The 19,751-nt window shown below is 38.6% G+C and overlaps 2 protein-coding genes and 1 non-coding gene across 3 annotated transcripts in view; 2 read left to right on the top strand and 1 right to left on the bottom strand.

The window, feature by feature from the left end:
- The window catches only part of LOC117293471 (stromal interaction molecule 1-like), a 60,176-nt gene extending 54,962 nt beyond the window's left edge, over positions 1–5,214 (top strand). The window contains exons 13-16 of the mRNA XM_033775819.1: positions 106–228; positions 1,224–1,410; positions 2,420–2,610; positions 3,673–5,214. Of these exons, the coding sequence (XP_033631710.1) occupies positions 106–228; positions 1,224–1,410; positions 2,420–2,610; positions 3,673–3,809 (638 nt within the window). The 3' untranslated portion in view covers positions 3,810–5,214. The remainder of the gene's footprint in view (positions 1–105; positions 229–1,223; positions 1,411–2,419; positions 2,611–3,672) is intronic.
- A 9,620-nt stretch (positions 5,215–14,834) lies between these two features.
- On the bottom strand, positions 14,835–14,906 carry Trnam-cau. Its single transcript has one exon. It is a non-coding gene; the product is annotated as a tRNA-Met (tRNA).
- Positions 14,907–15,033: 127 nt separating this feature from the next.
- Positions 15,034–19,751, top strand: part of LOC117293769 (F-box/LRR-repeat protein 17-like) — a 33,747-nt gene continuing 29,029 nt past the window's right edge. The window contains exons 1-2 of the mRNA XM_033776206.1: positions 15,034–15,074; positions 17,846–19,315. Coding sequence (XP_033632097.1) covers positions 17,945–19,315 — 1,371 coding nt within the window. The 5' untranslated portion in view covers positions 15,034–15,074; positions 17,846–17,944. The remainder of the gene's footprint in view (positions 15,075–17,845; positions 19,316–19,751) is intronic.

Below are 19,751 nucleotides of genomic sequence, written 5' to 3'. Positions count from 1 at the left end.
GGTTACCCTTTTACAGTCCATACGGATGTAGGCTTGGGTATTCTAGACTATGCATACTAAGTCGTATTATTGCTTAACGTTTCTCGATGTGTTGTACCCATACAGGTTCTATCGGCACAGCTATGGTGGTGGGTAGCATTGCCCATGTAGAAGCCAATGCATCTATGGGTCTGGATGAATGTGATGAGGATATGCCACCTCCACCTACATACAATGCAACAGTCACAAGTGAGTACTAAGTGAAATGACCCCTTGCAGACACGTCACACGCACAAACTGTGACACTCTCACTATTAAAAGGCCCTGGACACGTTTGCTCATTTTTAAAGACCAGTATTCTCACTTGCTATACAATTCCAACATGTGCATGAAACGGCTCTCCCCTGAAGTAACATAGATTTTGAGAAAGAGGTAATTGATTAAAGTGATAAGACCCTTCCCATTCAATATGTAAATTGCACAAACGCGTAGCTTGTGCGCACCAACATTTTGGTTGGCGAAATGAGGGAACATAGCGCTGTTTCATATGCAGCGAATGGCTGCGTGTCTCGGACGCGATTGTGCGTCTGCTGAGTGCACATCTCTATGGGGTTTGCCAACCATAGGATCTGTATGCATGCATGAATGTAATAAGCATGTTTCACAGGAAGGGTCGGTTGACCCCTTGCAGACACGTTACACGTGTAAGTTTAATGTAAATCTGTGTAAATTTTGAAAAAGTACCCAAATCCTTTAAAGGCAGTGGACACTATTGGTAATTACTCAAAATAATTATCAGCATAAAACCTTAATTGGTAACGAGTAATGGGGAGCTGTTGATAGTATAAAACATTGTGAGAAACGGCTCCCTCTGAAGTGGAGTAGTTTCGAGAAAGAAGTAATTTTCCACGAATTTGATTTTGAGACCTCAGATTTAGAATTTGAGGTCTCGAAATCAAGCATCTGAAAGCACACAACTTTGGTGTGTTTTTTCTTTCATTATTATCTCGCAACTTCGATGACCGATCGAGCTCAAACTTTCACAGGTTTGTTATTTTATGCATATGTTGTGATACAGCAAGTGAGAAGACTGATCTTTGACAATTACCAATATTGTCCAGTGTCTTTAAAGGCTGTTCTTATTTGTTTTTTTTTGCTTGTCTTTATTATTCATCACTTACCTCTCTGTACCTCACATGGGAAATAATTGTTTTCCTCCTACCCACGACCACTTTCCATTACAGGTAACCCCCTGACGAACCAGTCCCAGCACTCCTCTAGCACTATGTCGCTTTCCATCGAGAGTATGAAGAAATCAAGGAGTACCAACAACATCACAAGCTACGGCTCCTCACAGAGTCTTAGCTCCTCTGGCACATCGGCTAAAGGCAGGAATCCCTCACCAAGGAATAGCGTTCATCTCAACGACCAGTAAGTGTCTTAAAGGAACACGTTGCCTTGGATCGGACGAGTTGGTCTTTGAAAATCGTTTGTAACCGTTTGTTATAAAATGCATATGGTTGGAAAGATGTTTTAAAAGTAGAATACAATGATCCACACAAGTATGCCGTGAAATTGCGTGGTTTTCCTTGTACCTCGTCGACTAACACAGTCGGCCATTTATTGAAGTCAAATGTTTTACTCCCATAAATGGCCTACCGTGTTAGTTCGCAAAGTAAAAGGAAAACCACGCAATTTCAAGGCAAATTTGTGTGGATCATTGTATTCTACTTTAAAACATCTTTCCAACCATGCATTTTATAACAAACGGTTACAAACGCTTTTCAAAGATCACCTTGTTTCAATCCAAGGCAGCGTGTTCCTTTAATATAACACCCCTGGACAATTTCTAAATGTCATGAGCCTGTGATTTTTGTTCACAGAGCTCGGGAAAGTACTGAGTATACAGTGCTTTATTCCCAACGGTATAAGAGTAAAAAACAGAATGTAAAAACAATGCATGTAGAGTGATCCTGATAGTAGAAAGCTTCCCTTGAAATTTTACTTACTGAGGTGCTGTAGTTTTTGAGAAATGAATAAAACAAATTATTTTTGTCTCAGTTTTAGCATGTAAAAACGTATTAACCAGTTACGCTATGATTGTGGTATAATATCATAACAGGTTAATGGGATTTTACATGCTAAAATAATTTCTGTCTTCCTGAAATGAAAATTATTTTGTGACTTGTTTTACTCATTTCTCAAAAACTACAGAACCTCAGTTAATAATATTTGAAGGGAAGCTTTCCACTATCATTATCTTCAAACCCTGTAAGTTTAATGTTAATCTGTGGACATTTTGAAAAAGTATCCGAATCCTTTAAACAATCTAACTTATCTGAAATTTCCCTCGTTGTTATTTGATGAAATTTTCATACATTTATTTCAGTTCATTAATAATAGTGTATGGTTTCATGTATTTTCCCCTTCTATTCTTTAGAGTCAGTAATTTGTCATCACTGAGTGGCACCACAGAGCGTCCTGTAAACAACAGCCAGAGTAACAATAACTCTCCCAGACCCCAGACACTGCACATCTCACGGTCAGAGGCCGCCCTAGCTAGCATGACGGAAAACAGTAAAAAGATCTTCGAATCTCCAAAGGGGAACGATGCACGCAAGTCAAAAAAAGGCAAGTGTAGACATTTGTCAACTGCCCTCAACAAATAAATCAGGCCTGGAATTACATGCAGGCCATGGAGGCCTTCGTTGCCCCTGGTCGCCCCTGGTCTTGGCCTTGGTGCCCCTTCAAAAGTTTCCCATTGGTTTTAAGATTTCCTAATGCCCTTTGCAAAGTGAAAATGGCCCTGCCCTTTCCAAGAAGACATTCCAGGCCTGATAAATTTACCTAGTAATCATACCCTGTAACTTTGGTGTCTCATCTACATTGTATTGTTGTGTAGCGAAATCATAACAGGGCCCAAATTCATAGAGCTGCTTTGGCAGAGAACTTTTGCTTAAAACTATTCTGCTAAGCAAAAACAAGCAGGATACCAGTCACAAATTGTACATGTGACATGGTATTTTTAGTTATTTTTTTATGGTAAGCACAATAGACTGTCCAGTAAGCCACGCCCCATTATGTATTGACCAATCACAACCCATTACGGAACCAAAAGTCTGACAAATTAAGGTCCGTTATGCGTGCGCGTATGCTTGGCAGAGTTGTGCAGAAAGACATTGGAGAGGCTCACGTGTTTTTGCTCACACGTGCGCCGTGGGTGGAGCCTAATGGATTAGTGTATTGTTGTGTGCTTGCTACTTTATTTGCTGAGCAGCTCTATGACATTACACTTTGTCTCCAATGTTCGAATTCGCTTATTTTCAAAGTGGTTAGAAACCTACAGCAGCTTACAAAAGTATAAAGGGGAAAGTAATGTGGTTTTGTTTAAAGCTAAGTTTTACGCCCCAACATTTGAATCTGAGAAGTTGCAAGAGAATAATGAAAGAAAGAAACACCCTTGTTGCACAAGTTTGTATGCTTATTTCAAATATTTATGTGAGAAATGACCTCTCAAAAACCACGTTACCTCAGAGGGATTCGTTTCTCACAATGTTTTATACTGCCAACATCTCTCCATTACTCGTTACCAAGTAATGTTTTATGCGAGCAATTACTTTGAGTAATTACCAATAGTGTCCAGTGCCTTTAAGGTTAAACCAGCATTGACCGAAGGGTGTTTATATTTTTCAGAATCCAAGAAGTTGAGTTTGGGTCATCAAGACGGCGACACGGATAGCCTGGAACAGGAGGAGGAGAAAAAGAAGAAGAAGCGATTAAGAATTCCAGGTCTGTCCAGTAGTAAAGTAGAGAAGATTAAAACCTGTTAAATTGCCAGCACCTTAACTATGTACAAAAGAAAGGAAGAACGATAATAAGCTTTAAAAGATGCCTTCATGTGACGACACTTTGTAGGGGAAAATGCATCCTGCTACACATATTTGCGTGAGAGCAAAACAGTTGGTCACAAGTAAAAACTTTTGCCTCAGTAATTGATGATGGGTCTTCATTGGAACTACCTGGAAGCATTTGTTGTAAATGTGCGTGTGAACTCAGGCCCGTATGCTCCTTTTTGCAAGGGCACCAAGGAAATTGTAAATTTCTACTGTCCAGAGCATTTCAAGAGCACCAAGGCAATGACCATGGGGCATTGAGACAGTTGCCTTTGTTTCCTCCATGAAGTATTAGACCTGTGTACTGCTTGTTGTTAGGCGAGCTGAGTTCTGCAGGATTTGTGCTATTATCTTTGGATTATGTTATAGACCCGACAAGGATAGTGTTCTGAAGGGGCATACATCTTTTGCTAATTGCCGTTTACCATGTTTAAGAGGCAACCGTGAGTGGTTGGTTCACAGAGAAAAGTGTGCATCCTGTCTGCTGTTTCATTCGTTGGAATTGTGCGCGTGAACTGCTTCGGCAAGCTGAGATCTGCAGGACTTGTGCTGTTTTCTTTGAATGTAAACAACCCGACAAGAGTTTGTGTTGTGAAGGGGTAACGATTTTGGCTTATTGCCATTTACCATGTTTACAAGGCAATCTTGAGTGATCGGTTCAGAGGAAGTGTGCATTCTTTTCGCCTTCGGTTTGTTTGATGGTGTTGTGTAAAGTTACACAAAAACCCTGACACGTAGAACCCTGCTAAACCGCAGCATATTGCTGGTTGGTTATTAACAATGCAGAACTGTCACATGCTGAACATTCAACTTGACTGCACTGCCAGTTTTTTATATACACGTACAACGTTGAAAGCAGCGCCATGAAATGGGGCTGTAGTGTGTCATAGAAATACATAGGGCAGAGAGATCGCCATGGAAACGAGATGCTGGAATCAAACAGTGGTTTCAAACAAGAGCAAGTTGGAGTGCGCACATTATGTCGACTACTGACCAGCAACATATGCGCATTGACGCACTCACTAAAACGACTTGTTTAGAAGCCAAGTCTAACCATCGGTACCATGATATTCAACGCTCCATTGCCATCCGCATTTTTGCTACAGGTCACTGGTTCCCCTCTGCGCTTTACACATGTTAGCGTAGAACAGGCTATCAGGACCAGTGAAGAAACCATGGTCATGAGGCTGGTTCCAAATTGTCGACCACAGTAGTCGACCAATGGTCTACTAGCCTGGGTTTGAGTCTAAATAGTCTACCTTTGGTTAAAGAAACCTTGGGCTCGAGGCTGGTTCAAACTGGTCGACCACAGTAGTCAACCAATGGTCTACTAGCCTGGGTTCGAGTCTAATAGTCACCCTTTGGTTAAAGAAACCTTGGGCTCGAGGCTAGTTCAAACTGGTCGACCATAGTAGTCAACCAATGGTCTACTAGCCTGGGTTCGAGTCTAAATAGTCTACCTTTGGTTAAAGAAACCTTGGGCTCGAGGCTGGTTCCAAATTGTCGACCACAGTAGTCGACCAATGGTCTACTAGCCTGGGTGCGAGTCTAAATAGTCAACCTTTGGTTAAAGAAACCTTGGGCTCAAGGCTGGTTCCAAATGGTCGACCACAGCAGTCAACCAATGGTCTACTAGTTTCAGCAGCAGTTGGTACAGTACAAACATTTGTCTGTACCGGTATTTCATTTGATTTTTATTTTCCCCTGTTTGGTTTAGATGTAGATTCCTTAGACAGTCTTTTAGGTACAGCGTCGTTAATCTCTAATTATAATAAGATAAAAATGAAATAAAGACTAAAAACCATTTTAAAGATTCCGTTGTGGTTAGTTGGCATTATAAATAGCATTTTAAGACTCGTTAATTTGTTGCCCATAGTTTGCCAAGTGATGTTGGGAGAGTGTGAATTACCAAAAAGATCTTTTCCTTTTTTTCATTTACAGCCTCAATACTTTCCAGGGTTTCCGCGGGTTTTTTCAAAACTGTGGGGGCTTCTGGACCCATTTTTCGGAATGTTTTCTACTTGATGGTTATCTTGGTTTTAAAAGTTCTGCAATCTGGAACATTCTATATGGTTTTCTCTCGATTGTTTTTGTGGGAAAAAATAGACAAGAATATGGTTTTTTTTTCTTTTCTGAATCTGCTGAAATGTGCGCGTATTGGCCTGTTAAGGCCGAGTCACACTGCTGTGATAACGATAATGATCATGAAGCAAAGACAACGCATTCTATTGGTTGAATTGCTCCACGCAGAATATGCACACGTGCATTCAACCAATAGAATGCTTTATCTTTGCACCGTGATCGTTATCGTTTTCGTCATTGGTGCAGTCTGACTCGGCCTTTACTCTGCTTTCATGGCTTATGAATAGATTGTTTTTTATCGGAGCAGTTCAATTTGTTGAATTAATTCTCATTATGATAAAAGACGTGTTTCTACTACTGTAACAAACAATAACAAACAAATCAACATACAAACATCAGAAGCAATAAACTACATATAAATCCAAGGAATGTAGCGAAATGTACTCTTTTAGAAGTGATTTTTCATGTTTTTTTTTACAAGATTAATACCACAACATACATTGTAATGTTCAACTTTTCTGTAAATCCAAGCACAGTAACATAATGTTTATGTTTCCTGGGTTATGATTTTTGGGGTTGAACAAAGAATTGACTAGAGCGGGATTCGAACCAACGACGTCCGGATAATGTGCCGGCGCTCTACCAACTGAGCTATCTAGCCCTATATTGGCGGTGTCCCTATTTTGTCAATATCTTTGTTCGGGGGTGTCCTGGTTTTTGTAAGAACTAGCATTGGAACTTTGAATGGGGGGGGGGGGGGCAAAAAAAGGATGAATTCTCTTGAACTATTACATGTGTATAGTCGCTCCATGCAGAATTTTGTATGATGGCTTAAGTTGTAGTATATTGCAAAACTGAACTGCCAACAATGCAGATCTAGCAAAGTAATAACCTATGCATAACTTAGTTTATCTTTAAACTTTTGTTTTATTACTTGTTAGGTGTATTTTCTTTTACAAGCCGTGTGCTTGAGTAATATGTATGCTCAAATAGATGTTAATTTATTGTTGTGCTTTGGGGGAAGAATATGCATGTAATTTGCTTTTACCCTGTTATTCGAACTGCCACTAGCCACCAGTGGTCTAGCTCGTTGGTCTAAAAGCAGACATCTGGTCCCAATTTTGTAAAAGCCTGCAAGCACAAAAAACTTGCTAAGCACCAAAAAGGTGTTGCTTAACTGAAATAGGTTACCAGCCAAAGTTGCATTAAGTGCCCCACTCAGTTGCATTAACTCATTTTTGGCTGAGAAGTATTTTCTGCTTAACAGCTTATTAAAGTTGGGCCCTACTCTAGCAATGCAGAGGTCATGGGTTCACATCTCACCCTAGTGATTTGCCTGTAAAGAGAGCCCAATACAGATTAAGAGTAGACTTGCGGGTACAACCATGAGTAAAATCTCTTTTGAAGGAGTGGTGGCTCTGAAAAGAGCCGGTTTGGTCTGGACAATTCGAACAGTATACTCTGCTTGTATTCAGGAGCTTATGTATGGTTTGAGGGGTGCACTTTTGGGCGGGAAGGATCAAAGCTGTTCTTGTCCGGTGAAGCGTGTGAGTTGGTCGCTGGCTGGATGTGTGTGCGTTGGAGTGTGTCAGTGTTGTGGTGAGCAGCCTTACACATTGGTGTGAGGGTAAATTTTAAATGTATTGTGTACATGGAGGTAATTTGAGTGCATTTACATGGTGTTTAGTTTGGAATTCACTGCTTGTTATGCTGGCTTGTGTTTATTTGGTAAGTACATCGGTATATACAACTTTCTACTTTAAACCTTATTACCAACTCTCTACTTTATATATTAGATCCTGTTCTCGATCCAGTTTTCACATATTGCTGTCTACTTTTGTTGACAAAACCAAATAACTTTTGTGGTGTGCCGATTTGCTGTTTTAATTTTTGGTGTTATTTAAATAGCTTAATAGGACAGTTCATGATAGAAACTTGTTTTGGGGTTGAGATTACGCGGTGGTATTTTAGATGATTTTGGTTTTTGTTTTCATACTTATTTTTGGTTGATGTTGTTTGTTGCTATTTTGAGGGGTGCCTGACATGCCTGAGAATGTAGAGACAAAGGATAAAGATTGGCTGTTGTATTGCCGCAGCCCTTTCTACGCAATGTTGCTGCGCATTCCGCCAGAAAAATTAACTAGATAAGAAATAAGAGAAGGGAGGCACAATAAAATATGTATAGAATTGTACATAATTAAAGTAATTAATCGGTTAAAACGAGTCTATGCACTGTTCCACTTAAAGTGAATAATAGTGCCTCTGCAAAATACATGATGTATATTTTGTTCTCATTTTGAAGAAGAAAATGAATGAAATCTTTGTAATGCATCATTCAACATTTATTTCATGTGAAATTAGGCATTCCGTTTTGGTAATTTATTGAAAAGGGATTTTCTTATTTGTGTTTCAGTGAATGCTTGATTTTAAATTCCTCAGATTAGTTAGTGATTGGGTGACTATATGGCCCTTTTTAAAACGACGGCTTCGGCTTTGGCTCAGGCTAGCCTTGCCCCGCTGGTTGTTTTGACAATTACGCGCTCAGGGCTTCAGACGAGAGAACGGCGCCCCAAGACAAAGACAAAGCCGAAGCCCTGGTTTCGAAAAGGGCATTTGGTTTATGGTTAAGGTAGTCTTAGTGCAATACATTCTCGTTGAGTTGGTAAAACCATAGGCCCTCAACAACTATTTTCATAGAGCTGCTTAAGCACAAAGTATTGCCCAACAATTTTTGGCGAAGCAGAAATGAGCAATCACAAATTATACTTGTGATGTGGTACAGTGCAGTTTGGCTGGTAACCTTATTCTTTTGACCATCATTTTGTTGTACTTGGCTACTTTTATTGTTTAAAGACATTGGACATTATTGGTAAATGTCAAAGACCAGTCTTCTCACTTGCTGTATCTCTGTACATATGCATAAAATAACAAACCTGTGAAAATTTGAGCTCAATCGGTCGTCGAAGTTGCAAGATAACTATGAAAGAAAAAAACACCCTTGTCACCTGAAGTTGTGTGCTTTCAGATGCTTGATTTCGGGACCTCAAATTCTTAACTTGAGGTCTCGAAATCAAATTTGTGGAAAATTACTTCTTTCTCGAAAACTACTCCACTTCAGAGGGAGCCGTTTCTCACAATGTTTTATACTACCAACCTCTCCCCATTGCTCGCTACCAAGTAAGGTTTTATGCTAATAATTATTTTGAGTAATTACCAATAGTGTCCAGTGCCTTTAAGCAGCTCTCTGAAATTGGGCTGATGAGGTACCATGCTCAAGTGGTTTGACTAGACGGCTTGCAATCACAAGGTTGCTGGTTCAATTCTGAAACCAACTGCCCTCAGTATGCCTAGATTGAACATTGTTACTTACTGAACACTGAAAAACAGGGCCCAAACAGCTCTATGAAATTGGGCTTGGAAGTTGTTCCAACAGCTCCTGCATGCTATAGTAATGTGCACGCCGTGGAGCGGGGAATCGCGATAGTTGAGTGATAATGAACAACAACGTCTTGCACCAAGACTAGGGTTTAGGTAGACTTGGTTCCAAGTCTTTGATCGTGGCTTTAAAGTCGTCCTGATAGCCGGTACAATCAGCACCCTCTTGTGATTAACCTTCGTCATTTAGCCTACGATTGCGAGTGAGGGCGCGTGATAGCTAATAATGTGGGGGCGTTTTTCGTGGCTGAGATGCGAAGAATAACGGCGATCTAAGACTTGAATCAAGTCTAGGGTTTAAGGTGTGACTTTGTGTAGGAACATCCACAGTGGCCTAGCCTCGTATACACTAATTTTGTGTCATATACAGATACAATATATGTTGCTATCTCTCTTGTCAGCCTAATGTTTGCCGTTTGCATTTGCAGGAATTTTTTTAAATCACAAAAGTGAAATGAATTCAACCATTATACAAACATCGGATATAACTTTCAATAACATTGTTGATGTATCTAAAAGTTGTTCATAATTATTGGAATATTAAAAAGGTAATTCCAGGATTGGAACAATGAATGTTAAATTATTGAGAAATGAGCGCAGGAGTAATATTGTAGTCGTGATATATCTTCTCTGGTTTTTTTTGTCCAAACGGAAATTTTAAGTTGAGACTATAGCCTGGATTGACCTCACTGAATTTAATAGTATGCAATGTTTTGTATCCTACATTTATGTCACCCAAAATCCATCCTCTGGTTTTGCCTGGGCTTGATGGATTCCATACTTGGAATATGGTAAAAGAATAGGCTGTAGCTCTAAAGCCCAATTAACGGTGGTGGTCTTATCATTAGTTTTTTGCTCACCACTGGTTTTTTGCAGATAAGTTGAGTGTTCAGTTGTTTTTTTGCAACTTTTGGGGGAAATGGCATCAAGAAATAAAAGCCTTGTTTACTGTAGAGAGTGTTTTGTAATAGCAATTGGCCTTGATGAATCTTTGTGCAAGTTTATTTGCCATATAAGTTAAGTTCAGCAGGACTGAACAGTAATTGCTATAGTGTTGTTTGATGGATTGAATTTATTGCAGCTGTTTAGAGTTTCATTTTATCTTCTACTCAGCACCTTTTTCTCTCTCTCTTTTTCATTTTCAAACAAAAAGCATTATTCTTTCCAGTGGCATTCTGTAAGTTAGAAATTATTACTGGATAATAACCATAGTGTATGTAGAGTTACAATGTCAAAAGCAGCGCATCTGGAAAAGTTATGGTACGTGAAAAAGAACCCTTTGTGAAAATCCTGTAATAATATTGTTCTAAGAACTACCACTTTTTTTAATTCAGAAGAAACGCTTTAACTTTATTTCTCTTACAATATTGTGGCTTGCTTAGCATTATTTTTTATGTTTTAAATATTGTTGTAGTTTCACTACCAAATCTAATTTTAAGAATAATTTAACCATGATATAAACTTGGTTGGTTTTCTATAAAGGACTGGTGGGTCTGCTACATATAGACCTTATCGCAAATACTTTGTATGCATGTATTTGGCTCGGAATGAGGTGCATTATTGGTCTAGCTAGCGATCACTTGATCACTAGCTAGACCAGCATGCACCTTATTCCACGCCTAGCACGCACCAACGATTTGCAATAAGGTTTATGGGAAAACTGCCCGTTATGTCTGCTGCCACCAATGTCAAAGGTAACTATTTCTTGTAAAGGTTTAGAAAAAACAACAGCAGCGACACTTAATTTTACAGGATAAGTTTTGTTAGTTAGATTTGTTGCATTACAAAATATGTGCTTAATTTGGTTTGGAGATTTTTAAATTTGATGCACTTCTTTTACAGTGTCAGATTCTCCCGATTGTTCATGGTTTGGATTGGTTTGGTAATGCAAAAAGTAAACCAAACATGCTTGATAAACGATTTTGTCATCTGGAAAAAACATGCTGAGAAGTGATTTCAGAGGTGGGTTTTCGATGGGTGCACTAGTTCATAACAAGTTTGTTTGTGTGATTGCTGAGTTATTGAACACAATCCGCCATATTTAAAGGCACTGGACACTATTTGTAATTTCTCAAATTAATTGTTAGCAAAAAACCTTCTTGGTAACGACCAATGGAGAGCTGTTGATAGTATAAAACATTGTGAGAAATGGCTCCCTCTTAAGTAACATAGTTGTTGGTAAAGGTAATTTTTCATTCAACTAATAAAAGACTTCAGCTTAAGCCTTTTATTATGCATCACAAAGTAATGCAACAAGGGTGTTTTTTTCTTTCATTGTTCTCTTGCAAATTTGATGACCAATTGAATCCAAACTTTCACAGGTTTGTTAGTATATGCATATGTTGGGTTGGGATACACCAAGTGAGAATAACGGTCTTTGACAATTATCAAACATGTCCAATGCCTTTAACATTTATCATGAGTTGTTTATTAGGGCATATCGCTGGCGGCAACTTTACAGGCAACAAGTTCCAGGCAACCTCCAAGAAGAGAATCCATTCACATTTGACTATCCTCGTTATTTTCTTGGGAATCCTAAGACATTGTTTGAAAAATGACTCACTTGATATCAAAGTGGTCATGTAGCATACACTGCAGTTGGTTGCCTCCCAAGTTGCCTGCAAAAATTGCCTTGTGTGACCCGGGGTGGATTTCACAAAGAGTTAGGACTAGTCTTATCTCGAGTTAGGACCAGTTACTCGTCCTAACTTAGGACTATCCATGCAATTTGTATATCTCCTAGGACTAGTCCTAACTTAGGACTAGTCTTTACTCTTTGTGAAATCGACCCCAGGCCCTTGCACGTTGTACCAAACTTTGACTTTGATACCTAAATAATTTTAGTTAACTTCATCTTTTTCATGTGTTTCTACATTCCCGTCTCATCATAACGATCATCGTTGATTTTACTACTAAACTATACCAGTAATTAACCCCCAGTATACTTTGTAATAATAACTTTATGAGAGGATAGTTCAGACAACATTATTATTTGGTTTCATTTAACGATTATTCAAAGTTGTTTATTAAATCGATTTAAATGTTTTTCTTTACCAACTTTTATAGCCAATGAATTTAAATAATTTTGAGATAAGTGAGATTGTATTTTAGTTAAAACATTATGCTGATGGTACGTTTCACTATTTTTATGTTATTTTCATCCCCATATGCACTCTCTTTCATTTCATAATTTTAAGAAAATGTTGAAAAATGTAATGGCTTAAACTGTTGCCTATAAATGATGTATTTTTCACTAAAAGAAATAACTGAGTTTTTATTTGAATTTTGTGGTGTTTGTTTGCTTTGTTTTTGCTTGTCATTTCAATTGGAGACTTTGGAACGCAAGGTGTCAGCAGAATAACCAGATAAATTTCCATTGTTTACTTAGTTCTGAGCATTGTTTACTTAGTTTCTAGGTCCAATTTCATAAAGCTGTTAAGCAGAAACATACTGCTTAGCAAATTTCTTTGCTAATGTAAGCAGAAAAATGAGTGGGGCACAGTTGCAAGAATGTCATCTTTATGGAATTTTGGCTGGAAACTAGTTTCTGTTAAGCAAGATTTTTCTGTGCTTAGCAAGTTTTAATGCTTACAGGCTTTATAAAATTGGGCCCAGGTAAGTCTGCTGCCACCTAGCGTTCATAAATCGCCAATTCAATAGGGCCTATTTTGAGTTTTGAATGATGATGAAGTGGATCAACAATACTGGTTTCAGAAATTGTTATGAAATTTTGAAATTATGAGTTTTCTCGAGAGAAGTTATTATTTATTCAGCATTATGTGAAACTTTCGGCTGGCAAAACATTACCCATGTATATAAATAAAAGAAAAATTTGAATGTGGATCTTGTGGGATTTAAACTTTATACAAATAGCTAATAAAAAGTTTGTTAATAATGCATGCACCGGAGAAAGGATTTATTTTTTTATTGAACAAGGTGATCCTTAATTTTCTGTTCTGAATTTCACTTGGAGGGGGAAGCACAACATTTTGCTTTTGAGGGATTCCACTTTGCCCAGTTTCCAAGAAGACAAAAATCATCATCTTCTGCTGTATGAATATCGGCTTAGAGTGTCTTATAAAGGCAGGGGCCCAATTTCATAAAGCTGCTTAAGCACAAAAACTAGCTTAGCACAACCAAATAGTGCTCATTGGAATAAGGTTACCGGCCAAACTAGCATGTCACATGTGCAATTTGTGACAGGTATCCTGTCCGTTTGTGCTTAGCAATATTTCCTGCTTAAGCAGCTCATGAAACTGTGCCCAATTTCGTAAAGCCTGTGATCCAAAATTACATTTCATTGAAATTTTTGTGACTGGTGCCCCGGGCCCAATAACATTTTGCTTAGCAAGAACATTTTTCAAGCAGTATTTTCTGCTGAACAGCTTTATGAATTAGTTATAAACAATTTTCTGCTAAGCAGAAATGAGCAGAATACCCGCCATGAAATGTGGATTGGTATTTTGGCTGGTAACCTTATTCTGATAAGCATAGTTTAGTTGTGCTTGGCTAATTGTATGCTTAAGCAGCAATGAAATTGGGTGCATGCAAATTCTGCATCAAGTAGCTCAATTTCATAAGGCCGGTAAGCACAAAACTTGCTTAGCACAGAAAAGTATTGCTTGACAGAAACCGGTTACCAACAAAGATTACATTACATTTATATTGTTTTGACTGGTGCCCCACTCAATTTTTGCTTGGCGAAGAAATTTGTCAAGCAATATTTTTAACAGCTTTATGGAATTGGCCCCTACATGCAGGAGGCCAAATCTGCTTAAGCAGAAAATGTTGCTTACAATTGTCTGCTCAGCAGAAACGAGCAGGATACCAGCTTACAATTGTCTGCTAAGCAGAAACGAGCAGGATACCAGTCATATTTGACATGGTAGTAATTTTGTAGTGCTTAGATACTTTTTGTAAGTAGCTCAAAATTCCATAAAGCCTGTAAACACAAGAACTTGCTAAGCACAGGAAAATACTGCTTAGCAAGAACAGGTTATCAGCCAACGTTCAATTAAGTTTACCTTGTTGTGACTGGTGCCATCACTGTTTTGCGTAGCAAGCAAATACATTTGTTAAGCAGTATTTTCTGCTAAACAGCCTTCTTGTGTTTAAAACAAACACTAAGGAAATAATTAATACCATAAGAGGCAGCATTTGTTTGTGGGGGGAATAGAATTTAGGTTCCATTTTATCACCTTCTACTTCGAAATATGAATGATCAAACAAAATTACGCAGCCTTAAACATATTCCCCCTCTAAAATTGAATAGATATCTAGCTGTGTACCCATTACCGAATTTGGTGATATATGGGGCAAGAAGTAAAATTAAATAAGATTTAAAAAGAAGTTAAGTTGCAGAATAATAAATATTCAAATATTGATGGAACTTGTACAAGTAAACAAAATATAGCATATTAATTTTGTAAAGAAAAAGAAAACAATTAGCAGAGCGAGGTTTCGATCCTCGGACCTCTGGGTTATGGGCCCAGCACGCTTCCACTGCGCCACTCTGCTGCCATAAGTAACTTTGGTACACGTTAGTATATAAACCATACATCGCTGGTAACCCGTCCATTGAATCTGCATTAATCTGCAAAGCGGGTACCAGCGAAACCATTTTCTTTCATATCCGAGAGGGCGGGCTTTTCAGTGCACATCCGTAACATCGCGTCGTCGTGTCAGGTATGTTTTTATCTAATTTTACACAAATTTCAGCACTAATTTCACAATTTGTTAACGTCCTATGTATCTTTGCATATTCAAGCACATTTGGGGACCAAAAGTTGCTCCGTGTTTGATAAATTTAAGTCAGTTTCGTAGGTGAGAAGTTTTGACGGTCCGTGCAGCTCCTTCGCTGAGCTCGTGACATGTGCCTGGGCCCACACACCCACCGGCCTGTCGTCTGCGCAGGCAATATTTCTTGAGACATGATTGTGAATGTGAGTGAGCAAGTTGAGGTTCTGACGGCTAAAAATGGAAAGTTTTTAGCTACCAATGTTTCATTCGTTGTAAAGTAGGATTTCCGTAAAGTAAAATAAGCCTAGCATCTAATTTTAATTTACTAAAAAAAAAAAATTTGTGAAACTGAAAAAAGTGGTGGCAGGATTGGATACAGAAGTTATATCCTGCCACCACTTTTTCAGTTTCACAAATTTTTACAATTTTTTTTTGAACAGCAATTTTTCTGTCAAGGGAAATACAATTCATTATCCATTTAAATATGCTATGTCAGATTTTTGGCCGAATTGACCCCAAAATTTTGATTTAAAATTCGTATTTTGATGGGGGTCGAGAAAGTTACAAGCTTTCATTTGAGCCATTGCTCGAAGAAGTCCGCCAATTATTAGTTGCAGTGAAATAAAGAGCTCAAAATTAGTTTTTCGGGATACCAACAATATATCACGTGACCAATATAAGAAACGTTTCAAATTGTTGTCATGGTTCCTGAGCATTAAAAGTAAAAGTTAAACTTTTTTCGTTAGAGCGGGTGATACTCTTTGAAATACCATGCACTCAAAAAAATCTATTTTTTTATGTTTAGGGCCAAAAATCTGACATAGCATCTTTAAAATGAAAACCTTGCAAACTTGGCACCTTGCAAACTCGCACCCACAAACTTGGCACATGCACAAATACAAGTTCGGCACCTGTCTAAAAACGGCCGAAAGCAAAAACTTGGAGTAAAAAGAAAAAGATGTCTACATTTAACACAAGTTATTAATAATGGTAAAAGATTGTGATAAATAAATGATGGCACTGTGCCATTCAGTGACGCTCCAACACTGTTGACTTGACATTTACACAAAATTAAAGTTAAAGTTGAAATAAATGTTTACAAGTTTTATGGGTAGGGTCTATGTCTGGGTATTGTGTTCGTAGTTTTGTCAGGTCGACAGGGCTAGTTGACTAACATAAAGAGGACCAGAAGAGCTTGTTGACAAATGTGTTAAAAAACCGCAACTTGGATCTTTTTTCAGATCCTCTCTGTGTAATTGTAGCATGTTTTCATGCCTTCTTGGCAATCATCAGTTGCATTGGGTGATTCTAAAAGAATCAGTAGGCCTCATGTCTTGTGAAAGACGTAATTTATCACGCTTTGGGCCAAGGTGGTTTGTTACGAAACTATGATGAAAAAATACCATGTCCATACAAAATGATTTATGGTTTAATTTTAGCAGCAAAATTGTCAATTTAAAGTGACATTAAATAGACACATGCTTGCAGTCAACCAGCATAAAGACAGAACTGTTGACTGGGCCTGTCGGGCAAGAAGTCTCCATGGCCCCAATTCAGCAAATCATGCTCTGTTTTCTCCTTGGTTAAATGCCTTTAGCAAAAATCCGCAAGCCGTCAATGCTCAACCAAACACTTGTCTGGATATTCAAAGCCAAATACAGTCATATAAAAAAATTGCACCACTTTTCACTGATATTGGCGCAAACTTATGAATGTAAACAACATTTTAAAAACTGACTGTGCGAACGGCAAGTTTTTTGGAAACAAAGTTAGAAAGCGGTTACAACTTACTAGCTACCAAAACATTAATTATTGTGTAAATACATGCTTTACTTTCTTAAACCACACTTGACCCTTCGATCCAGCGATTAGGTAGGCCCTAATGGATTTAATGTTGCTTTAGTTTTACAATTTTGCTGCTAAAACTAACTTTGTGCCGAGTCTGTTAGTCAAAAATAGGCTTGTGCCGATATATCTGGTGCCGAGTGGATGCCGAGGTTGCAAGGTGCAAGTTTGGAGGGCGTCAAGTTTATGGGTGCCGAGTTTGTGAGGTGCTGAAATGTCCAGTAGTCCGCCTATCAGGGGCTAGTTTAAAGGGTCTATATAACTTTTGTAGGACAAAAAACACAATTTCCACAGATTTACACTAAACTTACACAGTTTGAAGATAATGATAGTAGAAAGCTTCCCTGAAAATATTACGTGCTGAGGTGCTGTAGTTTTTGTGAAATGAGTAAAACAATGTCATGAAAATTATTTTAATCATTTACAAACGATTTTCATGACATTGTTTTTACTAATTTCTCAAAAACTACAGCACCTCAGTAAGTAATATTTGAAGGGAAGCTTTCCACTATCATTATCTTTAAACCCTGTGAGTTTAATGTAAATCTATGGACATTTTGAAAAAGTACCCAAATCCTTTAACCACAAGAGGAGGGAAACATTAAAGACAAAATCTAATGTGGGAAGAGGGAGAAAACTTAACTAATTAGTGAATGAATCGTACCTTTAAAAAGGGTGGACATGATTGAAAAAGGAGCAGATAACGACAATATTAATTTGTTAATCCTTTTCTTCTGCATGTACAGACCATGGGGTTGAAGGGGTTGAATGGTCTGGATTTACATTTTCTATAAACGCTTACTTTTTAGTTGGCCATTTTATTGGGTTAAGTAACCAACTTCTACATTGTTTAATTTTTTTTTCCCCACCAGCACAGCAATGACCCAAGGCACACCAACATGTGGTAGAACAAAACCAAAGTAGAGAGCATGCAACACGAGCGATATACAACGTAGAAGCTAGACACGGCCATGGAGGAAACAAGAAGTCACAACAGCTCAAAGGAACCAAACTCCATCCTTGATGACATGAAATATCTTGACACAGACTCCACTGTAGCATCGGTGGGGGTGTTGTCAAGCCATGTTGTTCTACCATGCTTTGCTCAATTAAGCCTGGTTGGTATCGAAGATGGGTCTAGTGAGGCCACAACCTCAGCTCATCAGGAAAACTGTCCTTACAGCACTCTTGTAAATTCAGAGACCAATATTGCACTAGATGCACACAGTAACGTTTCATTTCAACAGGGTTTGGATTTGTCAGCAGCCTTACCTTATGCAAGTCAAACTCATGATCTGGAGTTATCGCAGCCATCCTCTACAACTGCAGAGAAAAAGGGTGATGAAGAAAGCACAGTTTCCACAGGAGAAACAAGGCCACAAAATGATCAATGGAACACATTAGCGAGGACTAATACTTCCAAACTATGCAATAAGTACTCTGAAACAAAATTTGCAGGTTTCGACCATAGAGCAAAAAGTATTGGCGTCATTCAACAGAAAGATGAAAACTTTGAAACTTTCCACGACGCCAACGATACTTTTGAGGATACTTTTGAGGAAATGATTCACTGTGACGGATGTCTTGATGAAGATTTGCAAATCAGGGACCGGTGTCCTGATATTAGGGACAGTGAAAGTTTCTCAGAAGAAGAAAGGATTGTCCGTTCTTGTCAAAAAACATCTTATCCAAATTTAAAATGTCCAGATCCGCTGCGTTTAAAAAAAGCATGGGAAGTTCCGTCCGATTTTGACATAGAAGCCTGTGAAGATGTACAGCTCCATGTTGTAGGATGCGTCGAGTCTTCAACCCACCGGACTTTGCGTTCAGAATTAGCAAAAAATGATGAAACACACCAGCACAATCTTCACTTACCTTCTCCGTCCTTCCCACCTTGCCTGGACTCGGACGCCGATCCGCAACTTGACCAGAAATCAGAACCTTCCCAACTAAATGCAGGACAAGAAGCATCTTTCAGTCTTTTCGATGAACTTCCAAGAGAAATTTTCTATAAAGTACTGAGTTACTTCTCCCTCCGTGAACTGTGTGTGACCCTAGCTCCTGTCTGCCGAGCTTGGTGTGAATATTCCTATAGCCCAGTACTGTGGCAGGATCTGGATCTATCAGCGAATCCGGACATCAGCTCTAAGCAGCTGGACATGTTGCTAGAGAGAGCAACCCTCCTGAAGACACTGAGGCTAAGAGGTCGACAACAGTTGAGTGTCTATGAGATTGAGATGCTGGTGAAATGTCCGCTACTCACTCGACTGGATCTGGGTTTCTGTGATATTGTCAACCGGAGAATTCTTGTGGAGATCGTGAGATGCTGTCCAAGTCTCCAGGTATGTTATTGTTTTATTCAAAAGAAATTTACGTAGAAGAATTATAATTCCATAAGTATGTATGTAGCACGACACCAAGACACATTAAAAATGAGTTTAAAAATGTAGCGTCCAGATGAAATCACCAAGCGCTCGGACAAAAATTCTGGAAAATATTTATGACGAACATGAACCACAACAAGCCTTTAAATCAGACACTAGTATTAATTGTAGATTTATCTTTGGTATGAATACATGTAGTGTACAGCAGCTAGTACCGAGAAGTCAGGGTATTTATCAACCAATAAACGAAACCTTGTGTCCAAGACTCAATCATTGAGTCGACCCCGCCCTATCATGAGAGATACAATACTATTTTTTGTACATTGTCCATCAGGGGCCCAAGGTTGACAATTCTATGGATGTTGAAACGAAAGGCGCCCACGGTAAAAGGCAA

This window comes from Asterias rubens, chromosome 8 (assembly GCF_902459465.1).
Source record: "Asterias rubens chromosome 8, eAstRub1.3, whole genome shotgun sequence".
In the NCBI taxonomy this organism is placed as follows: Eukaryota; Metazoa; Echinodermata; class Asteroidea; order Forcipulatida; family Asteriidae; genus Asterias; species Asterias rubens.
Note: the sequence above shows the minus strand (reverse complement) of the source record. Positions and strands in the feature narration are given on the sequence as shown.